The sequence below is a fragment of the Varanus komodoensis genome, unplaced genomic scaffold, assembly GCF_004798865.1.
Source record: "Varanus komodoensis strain SLA01 unplaced genomic scaffold, ASM479886v1 scaffold15, whole genome shotgun sequence".
Classification (NCBI taxonomy): Eukaryota; Metazoa; Chordata; class Lepidosauria; order Squamata; family Varanidae; genus Varanus; species Varanus komodoensis.
Genome location: NW_025335440.1, coordinates 9700776 through 9716086, shown reverse-complemented (window position 1 = coordinate 9716086; position 15311 = coordinate 9700776). Strand labels below are relative to the sequence as shown.

Sequence of the window (15311 nt, the reverse complement as noted above, 5' to 3'; positions counted from 1 at the left end):
GCAGAGCCAACTGCGCAAGCGCCACGAACCCAGCGGAGGGATGGGAGGCTCTGGCCATAGAGTCGACGACATGAGAGGGGGAGGACACCTTTCGCTTGAAATCCTAGAGAGGAAGGAGGGAACGGGAGAGCGGCGCTCTGTGGACAGACGCTTCCCTAGAGCCATGCTGGGGAGGCGGAGTCTACACGTTACAGCGAGAAGGATGACGCAGCCCCGCTTCGCGCGATACGCGCTTAGCAACGAGGAAGGGATGGGGCGTGGCCTGCTGTAACCATGCACACCGAGCGGCGATTGGGTGTTGAGGCGTTTATCATGAGTGGGGGCGGGGCTTTTTGGCTCGTGTTTCGACTGTTAAGCTGCCCCGCTGCGGCGGCTGTGGCCGTTGGGGGTGTGACTGTTGCGCGTCTCCCCGGCCGTTGCTCTCCTAATTCCTGTCAGCGCCATGGCTGACGTAGACCCGCAGGCCTTGGTATTCCCCTCCCGTTTTGTTTTGGCTACAAACATTAATTTATTATTTCGTGTTCCTTTCAAGCCGCTTATAACGCTAAAACCTTCCCCAGAGCTTGACGCTCGCTTGGTGTCAAAATAATGTTTTCCTCTCGTGTTTGTGGGATTCATAATCCTGTTCTTTGAGCATGCTCGAGGGGGCAGACAAAATTGATCTTGGGCAGGGCACTGCCTGCTCAAGCTAGCCTACCTCATAGGGTTGTTGTGTAATTGCAGGATGGATGGGGTGTGGGGAGAACCACTTCTGCACTACACTTAAGTTCCTTGGAGAAAGTTTGGGATATTAAATCAATCAGTTGCATGCAAGTCGGTATAAAATTCTATGCTATCATCATAGAGCCTTGAGTATTAGGCATTGTATTATTATCTATGCGAAATTATATATATGGAAAATGATCTCTGAGGGAAAACTTGAAGAGGTGGATGTGAGTGTTACCTCAGCTACTAAAAATTATTTTTATAATAAAGGTTTGCTGTGCAAGATTCTGAGATGCCAGATCAATTGGATTTGTATCAGCAATATATTCTTCATAAAGCATGTCAGCTTTGTTGACCAAATGGTCCATGCCCTGGAGTGCATATTACCAAAATATGCAACAGGGGAAGGTTTTATTTTAAAAGATTGATTCTTGAGAATAGCAGGCTACTAATCAATCGTTCTGGAAGGTACCACAGCAATCCTCAGTTGCCCCTTCGATAGACTGATCATTAAAGGGTTACATGTAACACAGTTAACACTTTCCAGTAGGTTATGGAAGTGAAAAATTACAATGGTTTGATCTTTCCTGCCTGCATACTAAAGCAGCAGGAAGAAGCTCTGAAGGAGGGGAGAGAAGAGGGGCTATTACATAGAAGAGAAGGAGGATGGGGTGGGTTGGTGTGAATTGCCCTTCATTTGAGCTGCTATTGTCTGTCAAGTGCCAAGTAGCTTTCTCTGGAACGGTGCCTGGTGCCTAGCTACAGAAATCAGCAAGGATGCACACATGCTGATTTCTAGAAAAGAGGGTTTTTCTCTGGCCTTGTTGTGTGTCAATGATTGCATGCTTTTACCTATGAGAGTTATACCTATTGATATGTGCATCAGCTTGAAAGCTAACTAGAAAGGGGAAGAAGAAGAAAAAAAACCTGACAACATTTGTGCTGTTATGTACACCCTGATTTGTAGAAAGTAATAGATTACCCTTGTGTAGTACAGTGATAGTCACCGGTCAATTTATACAGACAGAGCAATGCTATACATGAAGTCTGTACATACTCTGAAGTAATTCCCAATGCATTCAATGGAATTCATTTCAAGTATTTAAGATTGTTCTTAACGACGCAGTTAGGTGGCTGCTGAAAAATCTGGTAACCCTACATTTTATTCATTCATTTAATGTAGTGAATTGAACAAACATTAATTTCCACTTCTCTTTCTCACACCCTCAAGGCCAGAATTCTCTACTATGCTCAAGAAAAATACTTCAACCATGTTGTTCACGTAACAAATGTTGAATTATCAAAACATATTCATGATCCAGTGCTGCTGTTTTTCAAGGGCTTCGGAACCTTACTTCTTGGTAAATAGGAAAAAGAAAATGTCCCTTTCTATATTTTGGTTTGCAGCAGAAACCCTAGAGAACATTGCTTGTATCTCTACTGCCTTCAAACATTTGGCAATCAGCAAATATTTATAATTAGTTAAAGCTGCATAGTCAGAATGTGAAATATACCTTGAACTGAAGCTGGAAAACATGAGAACCATTGAGATGCAATGTATGCATCCCAAATGGAAATAGGAAATAAATGTGGAAGGAGTGCAGGGAGAGTTCTGGAATGTAGAACTGCTAGTTATTTTGAAATTCAAACCCTGTCTCATACCTCCAAAGAAGCCTCAGGGCAACTTATAACAAGAATCATACAACAGTAATCCAATAAACACATTAAAAATACATCCTTCTGAAAACAAATGGAGCATGGACACCTAAATGAGTAAAATTCCTCTAGTTTTTGAATGTCAGAACTCTATATATTAAGGAAACATAAGCAATAGCAACTACAATTTTTTAAAATGAACAGATCATGGGCTGAAAAGCATCACAAGTAGAAAAGTGGTTTTCATTCATTCTCATTGCTGTGATTGCATCATAAATATATGGTCACAGAGCTCTGATTTTAGCCTTTGCCATTTTTGTGGAAGGAAAACTGAAAAGTCACTGGTGCTTGCAGCTATCTCAGTGATATGTCTGACAGCACTTTGATACCCACCTAATCACAAAAATATGGCTACATTAAGATTGTAATCCCATGTAAACTGCCTTGGGAGTAGGTCCCATTGAATTCAAAGGGCTTCTGAATATTTATTTATTGATTTGATTTGTACCCCATATTTCCACCCAGAAAATAATACTTATGGCAACTAATCAACATGAAAATACAATTGCATGGCATGGAAATGATTGCACTACGTAAGATTAAGATTTCTCCAGAAGACCTGCTTTTGTGGTAGTTTCGAAGTGGTGACTGCTAAAAGCTAATGAGTTGTGTTGCATTCTTGCAGGCCGAATCCAGGAAGGCATCTCAGTACTTGAAAATGCCCGGAAGCGCCATGTTGATGTTTCCTTATGCTGCCTCCTGGGCCTCATTTATGCACACAAAAGATGTGAAAAGATTGGTGAGTTATTCTTAGCTATCAAATACATTTTGTACCATTCATCAGAAAAAGATTGAAATTAGGTTTGGCGTATATCCAAGAACGGTATTCAAATCAATTAAAATTTGAGTGGGAGTGTACTGTGAATCATCACCATCATCATCAAAAAATACGAGTGATATTGCCATTTGGATGCTGAAGGTAAGCAAAGGGAGAAATGTTTGGGAGAAAACTGATGCCATTCACTTTTAATTGGACGGTCTGTTGACCTGTGATACTTTCAATGCACAATGTTGCTAAATTCATAGGAAGCAATAGCCAAGATCCAGAGCATACTGACATGGCATGGAGAGCTGTTATTTGAGAAAAATATAAGGTTTACTCCCACCAGGTAAGTGTACCTTGCGTGCAGACACAAGTTCGAAGTCTCCTTGGGCATCCAAGCTTAGGCCTATAACATTTTTCTATTTTTTTAAATCAGTTTCCACACAGACCAGAACATAAAAGAAAATCCATAATTCAATCATTATTCTAAGGGTATCTGAAATGTTTCATCCTGTATTTTCTTTCCACTTCATGATGGAACTTATTTTCTCTGTTACTTTATTTGAATCAGATGTGATCGATTTTTGAGACTTTTATTAGTTGTCCTGATCCCATTATTAATCAGACACAAGAACATGCACAGGAACAGATTGTACATCTTCTATCATTAGTAGTTCCACTTCATTTACTGAGTCTAAGCTTGCCTAGTCATGAATCGATTTGGGAACTTGAGTTTCTTGATAATTTAAGATGATGTTTTCTTATGTTCTTAACAAGGCTTCATTGTTTATGTGATGCAGCTGTTTCTAAGTAACTTTCAGAGGGAAATTAAGCACAAATTGAGGGAGGGGGAATTCTGATTATGTAAAGTTAAAAAAAGAACACCTCAAAGACTTGTCTTAATTTATGTCCAATTTTCTGAAATAGCTGCCTGGCATAGCATATTCCAGTACATTTTCACCTGTCCACCCTCTTGCTCCTTGGCTGCTGCTCTTACACAACACAAACACCCCAGGAGTCCTGTGTTGACTCTGCATGATACGTGAAAGTAAAATAAATGGTGGAAAAGCCAAATGTGTGCTACCGTCTCTGCTGTTTACTTTCAGATTCTTCTGCTGTTTTGGACTTTGAAACCCAGTTGAAGGAAATGCGGAAAACCGCTGGGAGCAATGCATTATATTATGCTGCGATGTTTCTGTGGCTAATGAACAGAAATGATAAAGCGAAGGAGTATGTTGACAAAATGCTGAAAGTGTCTAATGGAGCAAGAGAGGTAGGGGGATCAAACAGGCTATATGCAGCACCTGAACTTTGAACTGTATATAGAATGTGGCCTCAGTCCCTTTATCTTATGTTTTGAGCGTGTAGCTGCAAATAAAAAGGTGACCACTGTGTAGACACGGCATGATGTTCACGCGGACCAGGGTTACAGCACACAGAAGGCGCTGGCACTGGAAGCCCTCCATCCGGCGCTCACGCGTGCACTCTGGCTTGGAGGGCGCACACTGCCAACAGATGGTAGGCATTCAGTGCTGACAGGCCCAGTCATCTGCTCAGGAAAGGCCAGAGACCGATTTTAGACATTTCCTTCACCCCCACCACTGTGACAGATGTGCAGTGCTGGCAAAGCTGACAGCCAACCATCTGTTCAGTGGGGGAAATGTATAGCATGTGTGAGCAGCCTTCTGGATTGGGGCCAATGCATGCTCGGACTAATCTTTATGTTCACTTGCTCCATAAAGGGAGCTATTGTTTGACAATATTGGGTTCCTCCTTACTTCCCAATGTATAGCTTTTGCTTTCAAGGTTCAATACTTATTCTGTAAACCTTAATCATAATCCCCCTGAATTCTTCAAGCAAGTATGTATATTGTAAGTTTATATTATCCAGAAGATCTACTGTGATGTCATCATCACTTCTTAAGCCCTGAATGAGCGTAAGTGACCAGGGTTTGTGGGGTGATTTTTTGCCTGTATTTTTCTGATAGAACGAGGAATTTCCCCCACCTCCAACAGATTGTCAAGCATCATCTTGAGATAGTTGTATGAGTACTAGAAGGCAACCTATTGTCTTCAAGCTGGAGCCCATGGGAGAGTACAGTGAGAGAAAAGGGCTTTAAGATAAGCTAGATGGAGCCTGTAGTATTCCTGCTAGTTAGCCTTTAAAATGTGTGAAGCTCTGGTGAAAATGATAGTGCTCTGGCCTTGAGTCGATCACTCGAGCATCACTGGTAATTTTCTTGTTTTGCTTCTGTGTCTAACTAGCATTATTGGTATTTAATTATGAAAGCAAATGTGATTTTTGCTTGTGTATTTATATTATCCTGCTATACCACAATCAGGTGATTTACGTAGTTAAAAAAAAAAAAGCAGCAGCAGCAGCAACAACAGGAATTATTTTACATATAGTGCTTAGATCTCAGTTCTGTGATGAAACTGCAAGTAGGTATAGCAGATTAACAGCCTCATGTAGAAAAACTCATGGATGTTTGGAACACAATTTTAAATGAAGGCTGTAGGATTTGTATTAAAAAGTTCTCCCTCCCAAGTTAGACACAGAAGCAAAACTGGAGGGTTACAATGTTATTTACAGAAACAAACACTGTTAGAAAATGATAAGCATGCAATACATTCCTCGTATAGAAAAGCTCTACAGCAGACTTTCTTCCCCTTGCTTCTTTGGTGACAGGAATAAGACTATAAGAAGTGCCTCCAGGATTGAGCCAATGGTCAGTGGACACTTTCAGTTCTGAAAGTGACCTACCAGCTGCCCACAGGATCCATGAGCAGGAGAGGCATACACAACAGCACTGTTCCAACCAAGTTCCCCAGCAGCTGTAGTATACAGGCATACTGCCTTTGATACTGGAGGTAGCATATAGCTATCTTGACTAGAAGTCCTCTTCATGAATTTGTCCAATCCCTTTTTAAAGACTTCCAAATTAGGGTCCATCACTCCATCTTTTCGAAGTGCATTCAGCAGTTTATGTACTATGTGAAACAGAGACTCTCCTTGGACTATGTTGCAGAAGGGTGATTTTTTTTGTTAATTATGCATTAAATCATCCGAGTCTTAAGGATTCTTACTGTATTACACTTTTGTATATTTTTAAAAAATAAAGCAGATGTACCATTTTCTATTGTAACTTTATTTGTTGTACAGTATTTCTAACCACGTTTTCTGTTTGTCACCTGAGAATGTTATGGGATATCATAGAATTACCATAAATGCATAACATGCATAGCTGACATTCCATTATCATATTTGTGTTGTAAGAGACATTTGTTTTTTAACCGCTGCAGGGACTTGTTTTGAAAGGATGGATATATGTTACATCTGACAAGCAACATGCTGTCAAGAAGTCTATCAAATACCTGGATGAAGGGATTCAAGACAATACAGATATATTTGGAATGATGGGAAAGGTAGATTGTTTGTTTTGAGTTTCTTTAGCATTCTTATATTATCTCTTACAGAGATGTGGTGCTCAAGCAGTTAGGGTGGTATTCCTGTCAGCTAAAATTTTGAGTTATTACAAGTCAAATGTCAGGCATGGTGTTGGCGCACAAAAGCCACTAAATTCAACGCAGCTTATCTGAGTGGGATGGCCTGTCTTTATCACAGAAAGCCACATTTGGGATGCAGTCCCTATCCAGGCAGATTTGACAGTACGTTGGACTGGAATGTGGGACTTGCATCTTGGAAAATCTGTTTAGGATTGTAGATTCCATTCAATTAGAACCAAGTTGTAAAAATGTGATTTAATAAGGTTAATAAAAGAATACATTTTATTAATCCAAGCTCTTAGGAAGGTATATGTCATGCCTCTTTCTTTTGTTTTTTTTAATCCTGCCCACAGGTGATCAGAATTCTTCAACCTGCATAAATAATGCATAAAGAATGAATTTGCATAGCATTGTGTATTTTTTACAATTTCTCTTTTTGATAATCAAGGGGAGAGCAACATACTGCAAAGGACACTGATTACCTACCCCTATTGAGTGGAAACTGCATATCATAGCAGTCGTAAATATTTGTTTGTTTCTTAAAGAAAGCTGGAATTCTCAGGAAGCTAAATTCTTTGTCCAGTGTCACATTCTGTGCATTTTCTGCCATTCTGCAGCCATTAATATACCCAAGGCAATTCTGCCATTTTTGGAATGATGCAAGTAGTAAGGAAAGGAAAAAAATAGAGATAGAGTCAAAAGCTCCAGAATACTACCATCTCTTTTTGGGTGGCTAGTCTACAATGTTGTAAAAGGGCATCAGTTCCATTGGGATGGCACAACCCATGGGAGTTGAAAGTAAGATGACTCCACCATGGATTGGTCATAGAAATCTGAATACTCTAACCCAAATACTTTAGATTCAACTTGATTTTGATTATTACTGGTTCCTATGTACCTTTGATTTTCTTTTTGCATTGCTAAATTTTGTTGCTGACTTTGAGGATTATCCTGTTCTGTACAAAATTAATATTCTCATTCATTTAAAAAGTAAAAGCAATTGCCCAAACTGTAGTGTACTCAACAGAATCATTTTAAATCAGTGATGTTTTGGACATGAGTACCAAATCTGGGTTGGGTCTTGACAAGTTGGCCACCACTGTATGGCAACCTAAACAAGTGCCGATGAATGGGGCGGTGGCACAGCACCACTTAAGCTGCTTCTGCCAACATGATAATGATTTTCTTCTTCTCCCTTTCTTTCTCTCTCCATAGGCAAAATATTTCATGGCACAACAGAATTATTCAGGGGCCCTGGAAATAGTTAGCCAATTAGTGGTTACTTTCCCTTTCTTTATGCCATCCATTGTCACCAAGATGAGGCTCCATTTAGCCTTGCAAGATTGGGAGCACAGTATAGAAGAAAGTAAAAGGTAGGAGAGAATTTTCAGCAGTAGAAGAAACTGGAAACTATTTGGCCTACTTGTATAAAGTGACTGTTTAATATGTAATGGGGTTTCCTAAAAGATGAGCAACAACAATGCCTGTAGCTGCCCCTCTTCCCCCACTTATAGAATATGCAGCCCACCATGTTCTCTGCTTTGGCTTATGTTGTTTCCCTGGTGCTTCTGCCTATTTCCAGTTTGACTTTTGCTGAGTATGAACAGGATTTTCATTGTTTCCTAAATCAAACTGTTCCATTCCCCAGATTTTCTTTAAAAATTATGAGATGAATTCCCCCTTTTGAAAACCTTAATTCCTTTCTTTCTTCTTTCATCAGAATGTAAGTGTGGGCACTTCCAGCTAAAGCTATTACCTTGCAATTGCTCTCATCAAATCACACAATTATACAGCTGGTATCATTTTTCATTTATACCCCTCCTGTGTTTCTTCACTGCTGCTTATATCTATTTTTCTTTCTAAAAATATCTGTTAAAGAGGAAAAGATAGAATGCCTTTTCACTGGTACTGTTAGGACTTCTCCATCTGAAAGCAGCTTTATCACAATTAATATAAGCTTTTCTTTCAGGAATAAATATCTAGTCACTGTATGTTGTAACTTGGTTTGCTTTCAATTACTTTTAAACAATTTTTTAAGAATCCTAAGCAAGGAACCAAATGATATAGATGGTCTGCAGTACATGGTTGTAAATCATCTCACTATGACGGGCAATAAAAGTATGGTGAGTATTAATATAGTTCCTAACACTGGTCATATAAAATTTGTGTCTGCTGTATGCATGCATGCCACCTCTGATAACAGAGGTAGCATCTAGCTAGCAAGGCTAGTAGCCACTGATAGCCTACTCCATGAATTGGTCCAATTCCCTTTTAAAACCATTCAAATTAGTAGTCATCACTACTACTTCTTGTGGCATTGAATTCCATAGTTTCCTTTTATCTTTCCTGAATCTCCCACTAATTAGTTTCATGGTCCTGTATTATGGAAGAGAGAGAAAGGTCTCTACACTATGCATAATTTTAAACAGCTCTGTCATGTCTCCCCATGTTTCCTATGGTTGTTGGTTTTGCAATTTTTTTTACATTAAATGTAAAGATTTAAGGATATGCTTGGTTCAGAGATGCAAACATGCACTATGGCATGAAGAATTTGGACTCTATCCCAAAATTGTTCTCTATCCCAGATTTTTTAAAAATAAGTTTTTAATTCTCATAGAGGGACCATTCTGAAATGGAGAAGTAGTTACTGATCTTTGGTGTACCCACTGAGTGTCATGTTATGCCATTCAAGGTATCCAATGTAGAAAGTGGCAGTGCTTCTGATTTTAAGCTAGGAATGTTTTTAATGCAGGCATTGCATATGCTTAGAGAATTTATTGGTGCTTTGGAGCTGAAAGAGCCTCAGAGAGCAGAACTTCATCTTCAAAAAATGTTGGTGATCAGTAGACTGGTAAGAACATGTTTATTTTAATTGTTACTGTCGCCTTATTCCTTGGTTATAATTTATTTTCCTTTGTGTCTCTGGTGGCTTCATTTGAATTGTGGTATGTTCCCTCCCCATCCCAAATAAATGATAGTGGGGGTATCTTATATACAGGATAATTATCTTATATCACATATTTGAGATTTATGTCCCACTACATGGTTTCTTTTTACAGTAAAAGTTCTGATTATGTATGCACCTTATATGCAGGACTTACTAGTTTTCCCTATTTGTTTTTCATGTAGTCTGGGAAAAATCAAGATATCCTGCAAGAAGTGTATGAGTTTATTAGAAACTCAGGTAGTAAACTAATATATACTGATGCACGTTTTGCAAATGAGTTAGGATATCAGCTAATCCTTCAGGGGAACTGGAAGGAAGCTTCTGCATGGTATAGAAAGGCAATAGAGCTGGATGAAAACACCATAGATTCACTGACAGGTAAACTATTAAGAATTTGTTGATTTAAATAAATATTTGTCTGCCTGAAACTTTTGAGTCATACAACATTCTCAAGCTCTAGTTCATACAGTTACCTAGTCTGTGAATTCTAGTTACATGATGGAAGAGGGGATTGTCATTTTTGCTAGTTGCGAACTTGTGTCCGACCCATTGCGACCCCATGGGCAACATTTCTCCAGGTCTTCCTGTCCTCCACCATCTCCTGGAGTCCACTTAAGCTCATGCCAACTGCTTCAGTTACTCCATCCAGCCACCTCATTCTCTGCCGTCCCCATCTTCTTTTGCTGTCAATTGTCCCCAGCATTAGGCTCTTCTCCAGGGAGACCTTCCTTCTCATTAGGTGGCCAAAGTATTTGAGTTTCATCTTCAGCATCTGGCCTTCTAAAGAGCAGTCGGGGTTGATCTCCTCTAGGACTGACCGGTTTGATCGCGTTGGGGTCCAAGGGACTCGCAGGAGTCTCCTCCAGCACCACAATTCAAAGGCCTCAATCCTTTTGCGCTCAGCCTTCCTTATGGTCCAGCTTTCGCAGCCATACATTGCAACTGGGAAAGCCATAGCCTCGACTATACGCACCTTTGTCGGAGGGGTGATGTCTCTGCTTTTTAGTATGCTGTCTAGATTTGCCATAGATTTCCTCCCAAGGAGCAAGCATATAGTCCAAGAAGAGTGGATATCCTGTAGCAAATGTCAGTTCAACAGTGATTGGTATATTCTGAGGTATGTACCATCATACATTTGTGTGATTTGCATAATAACATGTTGTCTAAATGTGGGCAGCATGCATTGTTTGAAGAGAGAAACAACTTTCAAATAACCCAACAATGGTCCATGTGTCAATACATGCGACGTCCTAAATAAGTCAATGTGGTTTGCTTGGCTGATGATGATCATGTAAACCAGGTCATTAGGTGAGATCTACCTCTGATAAGGGAGGTAGTATCTAGCCAGTAAAGCTAGTAATCAGTGACATCCTCCTCCATGAGAAGGTGTTTCCTGTGTAGTAGAGGCATTTGCAGACTGGTCTGCTAAGCGTGATTCTCCCCCTGAGAATGCAATGCAACTGATGCTCCATTTAAACCTATATTTTGGCAATGACCAGCTGTTGCTTCTTCTGTGGAAGTGTCAAGCCCAGGATTTAGGCAGCAGGTGTCTGTGGTTGGAGCACCAGGGCTAGGAATGATGGAGATCTTGGCATGATACAGTAGAGCCAGAGGCAAAAAGCCAGGAAGAAGCAAGGCATGACAGAACCAGTGATGAAGGCAAGGCCAGGAACAGGCAAGGATCAGGTGCCAGGAAAGGTAAGGTCAGGTCAGAGGCAAGAGTAAAGCTACACTTGAAACAAGTCTGAGAGGCAGGCTCAGAAAATACAAAGCAGATACTAGGAAAACCCATATTGTTGTGATCAAGCTGAGCAACATGAAGAAGCCTTTTACAGAGCCTTCCAAGCTCCCAGGTGTGCTGCATGATCACACAGGCTCCAATCCTTGCAAGTACCTACAGTTCTGGTCCTGATTCAGCAAGCACTTGCACTCTGAACCATACTGCCTTTTGCAAACTTGTCACCAGGGGGAGTTGTGTGGCAACTTAGGATCCTGACAGGAGGTAGTTTTTATATGAATACATTATTTACTGGAATCATCTTTAATATCAGCTGATGTACATGCTCTTTTTAATTATGTATGTGCTTAACAGAAATTAACAAATATTTAGCACATTCTCTGCAGCTTTTTGACAGGTAAAAGATTGATATTACAACATTGGAAGGATAAATACTCAGTTTCTATAATGCAGTCAAATGGGTGGAGATCTTATAACATTTTCAGCATTATAGATGCCACCTTCAAATGCATACTTATTTGGAAATTTATTTATTATATTTATATCCTGCCTTTTTTCCTTCTGAAGAACCCAAGGTGGCTTTACACAATTCTCCTTCTCCCAATCTTACCCTCACAACAACAGCCCTGTGAGGTAGATTGGACTTAGGTGGTCCTTCAAGTACCCAGGACTCAAGCCATTTAGGGCTTTATATGTAAGTGTAAGCACTTTAAATTACAAAACCCCATGCCATAGCAGCCATGGCGCAGAGCAGTGATCCCCCAGCATCTCCTACCTGGTCAGCCAGGAAGAAGCGGAAGCACTGTAAAGCAGTGCCCCCAGCTCCCAACCTGTCCAGAAGGACACCATAGTCAATGGTGTTGAAAGCTGCTGAAAGGTCCAGGAGGATCAACAGGGTTGTACCCCCCTTGCCTCTTTCCGGGCAAAGGTCATCTCACAAGGCAACCAAGGCAACCAGTAATCCAGAACCCTGAATGACCTGGGTTCTGGATTATTGAGCTCCTGGCAGGCATCATGTATGCATGTTGGAGCAGCTGTATTTGGCTAAGGAGTCAGACGTTGTGTGGGCCTAAGCCCAAAATTGCTGCCATTCTTGCAAGTAACAGTTCTGAAATTGTGAAATTGTATGCCTAATTGTAAGGGGAATATACAAGTTGCAGCAGTGCCAAGACAGAATTCTGCAGCTGGATGCTACACAAGCGGCAGAGCTCTGCCCTGTACTAATTTAGCCTTTGCCAGTATACATCCCCATGCTGTCAAACATTTACTGATTTACAATTGTAAGGAAACATTTGTGGTTATAATTAAAGTATATTTTTACCAGAGCTATGAAAGTGGGACTTACTCCTGAATAGGTTTGATTATTTTACAGGGATTATATGGTGCCAGGTGCTTGCAGGAAAACTCGAAGAAGCAGAGCAACAACTGGAATTCCTAAAAGAAGTTCAGCAGTCAATTGGAAAATCTTCGGTTAGAATAGACTTATTCCTTCAATCTCTTGTTTTTACACATACTCTAGACTATGAATGACTAAACTTAATTACTAAACTAGCCCTTAATGCAGGTGAACAGCCACCCCCCCCCAAACCCAATATTTCTTAGTCAGTCCTCTCAGTGCATTGTAAGAATTGTAATTCCTATGTAGCATTTGCTGACAAAAGCATTCTCTGCTAATTTGGGGTGGATTTTGGGATCTGCTTTACCATTGTCCTTTGGGTTATACTATTTTATTGCACAAATGATATTTATACATATTGGGTGCTTTGTAGAATTACATGATTGTACTATGTATATCATTCATTATTATAATTTCTGACATCATACAGGCAGTGTAGGCTTCTGTACAACAAATACATTTGTTGCATGAAGGCAAGCAGGTGTGTATTAGTGGTTTTTGTTTAGCATTTTAATGTGAACATATCATAGATGATTGTGCAGAGGCAAAATAAGCCAGCTTTTATGGGCTGGCCTGAGCTGCATATTTGCTTGCTCACTTCCTCACACAACCATTGTGAAGTTTGGCTACAAGGAACTCAGGGATGCTCCTTAATTCACTTCTGAGTATCATGATTAAAATTAGTTTCTGAAAGGTTAGGTGAATTCTGGGTTAAAATCATGCCTGGGTTGATCATGTTCATGCATTACATCCAAAGCCTGGTAGAGGAATTCTCTTGGGAAATGAGGGAGAGCAAGTGATCCTGTGTTCCCACTTACTAAACTGTAGTTTATTGGTACATCTACCCTGATTTTCATGAATATTAGCCTAAAAGGAAGTTGTAAATCAATAATAAAACACCCAATATAATTTAGCATGTTCTGTCTTACAGACCCTAGCTTATCTTCAAGCTGTAATCGCTTCAAGGAAAAACAAGGATGAACAGACTGCCAGTGCACTTCTCAACGAAGCTGCAGAACTTCATTTTTCTGCTTTGCATGGGCTTCCTTTGAGCACTGAATACTATGAAAAGCTCAACCCCATGTTTTTGATAGAGATTGTGAAAGAGTATTTGGTCCTCTGTCCCAAACAGGTGAGAAAACGTTTTTCTGCTTCCCGCTGTCCTGAACAGTAAGGCAATTTGTTTGTGGTGAGGGGACAAGTCAGTTTGCTTATGAGGAGGAGTCAGTGCTCCAACTGGAATGGGGTGGGATGCTGTCTCATTTCTTTTCTTGTAGATCTAAAACCATCTCAGTTTTTCATGTTGATATATACCCCATCCTAGGATGCTGCACTAGCATTGTGAAAAGTCACCAGAGTTGTTTGTAGAGCTGAAATAGGTGGACTTTTGCAAAGGCAGACTCCTTTCTCCTCTCTACTGCCTCTGTCAAGTTCTTCTGCTTGCTTCTCCCTGACAAGCATCTCTGATCCATCAGTTCTCTTTGAGGAATATGTTGTCATGGTCTAGGACTCAGACCCTTGGTGTTAGAGGAAGGATTTGATGACACAGAGAATGGGAAAGACTGGATTCAGAAACCATGATCAGAGATCCCCATAGGAGCCCCAGGTGCAGAGGTGCCTCCTCACCTGCACAGACTGAAGAGGTAAACCTATCCCCACCCCACAGAACCCATGGCAGTGAAAGAAGGCACCTTTTCATTAGCATACCACATGCAGGGGCGCTAGGGGGCATCTCAGCTAGGCTCTGATGAATAGGATATGGACCCTCAACATCCAAGCAGTTTTGCTAACGTGGGGCTTGAAACACTGACTTGACAGCGGAAGTGCTTAGGCTCTCCAGACCATAGCTGAACCACCATTCTGTACCGGCTGCTCTTAAATGTTTCATATTCACTGACAATGGTATCCAGCTCCACAGGGAGCTGACTGTGATCATGAACTAGTCTGGATTTCTGGAATACTTTGCCAATACCTCCTGTGGGCACCAGCTTGGATCAGGACATATACTTAGTTATTCAAAAGCCTGGCACTATTTAGCTCTTCTCTAGGGATAAATCACATTTTATTAAAATGTGAAATTTGTGTGATTCACATTTTAATAAAAGCTAAGCTAATATACACTTTTTGATCTAATATGCACATTAGATTGAAATTAAACATCTTTTTCAAATGTATGTTATAATGCAATTCTCCAATTAAAATAAATTGCAAATTGATGCAGAAATGGAATAGGATGATCTTGTGCTTGAACAAATGTGAATGCTATGGAAAGCAAAACAGATTAATTTTTCTACATGACTACACAGAATTTTTTCTACAATACTTTAGATGAATGACTGTACATTTTTTATTTGCTCTCTGTTATGCAATAATTTGTGATATTGTCATTTTAAAATATTGCCATCAGCTCTCAAATATGTTCACAAAACTGTTGCATGATGGGTAGCCAGATCCTTGCTCATTAACTGTATATGACCCATGGATTACAGATTTAATATGATTCCATCATATTAAATACATGATAGAATAAATTGGTTTG

The 15311-nt window shown here is 40.2% G+C and overlaps 1 protein-coding gene across 1 annotated transcript in view; it reads left to right on the top strand.

The window, feature by feature from the left end:
- Positions 1 to 442: 442 nt before the first annotated feature.
- Positions 443 to 15311, top strand: part of TTC21A (tetratricopeptide repeat domain 21A) — a 36234-nt gene continuing 21365 nt past the window's right edge. Inside the window, exons 1-11 of the mRNA XM_044424995.1 lie at positions 443 to 469; positions 1937 to 2066; positions 3047 to 3160; positions 4291 to 4457; positions 6488 to 6610; positions 7907 to 8064; positions 8730 to 8814; positions 9444 to 9542; positions 9821 to 10016; positions 12749 to 12846; positions 13704 to 13904. Of these exons, the coding sequence (XP_044280930.1) occupies positions 443 to 469; positions 1937 to 2066; positions 3047 to 3160; positions 4291 to 4457; positions 6488 to 6610; positions 7907 to 8064; positions 8730 to 8814; positions 9444 to 9542; positions 9821 to 10016; positions 12749 to 12846; positions 13704 to 13904 (1398 nt within the window). The remainder of the gene's footprint in view (positions 470 to 1936; positions 2067 to 3046; positions 3161 to 4290; positions 4458 to 6487; positions 6611 to 7906; positions 8065 to 8729; positions 8815 to 9443; positions 9543 to 9820; positions 10017 to 12748; positions 12847 to 13703; positions 13905 to 15311) is intronic.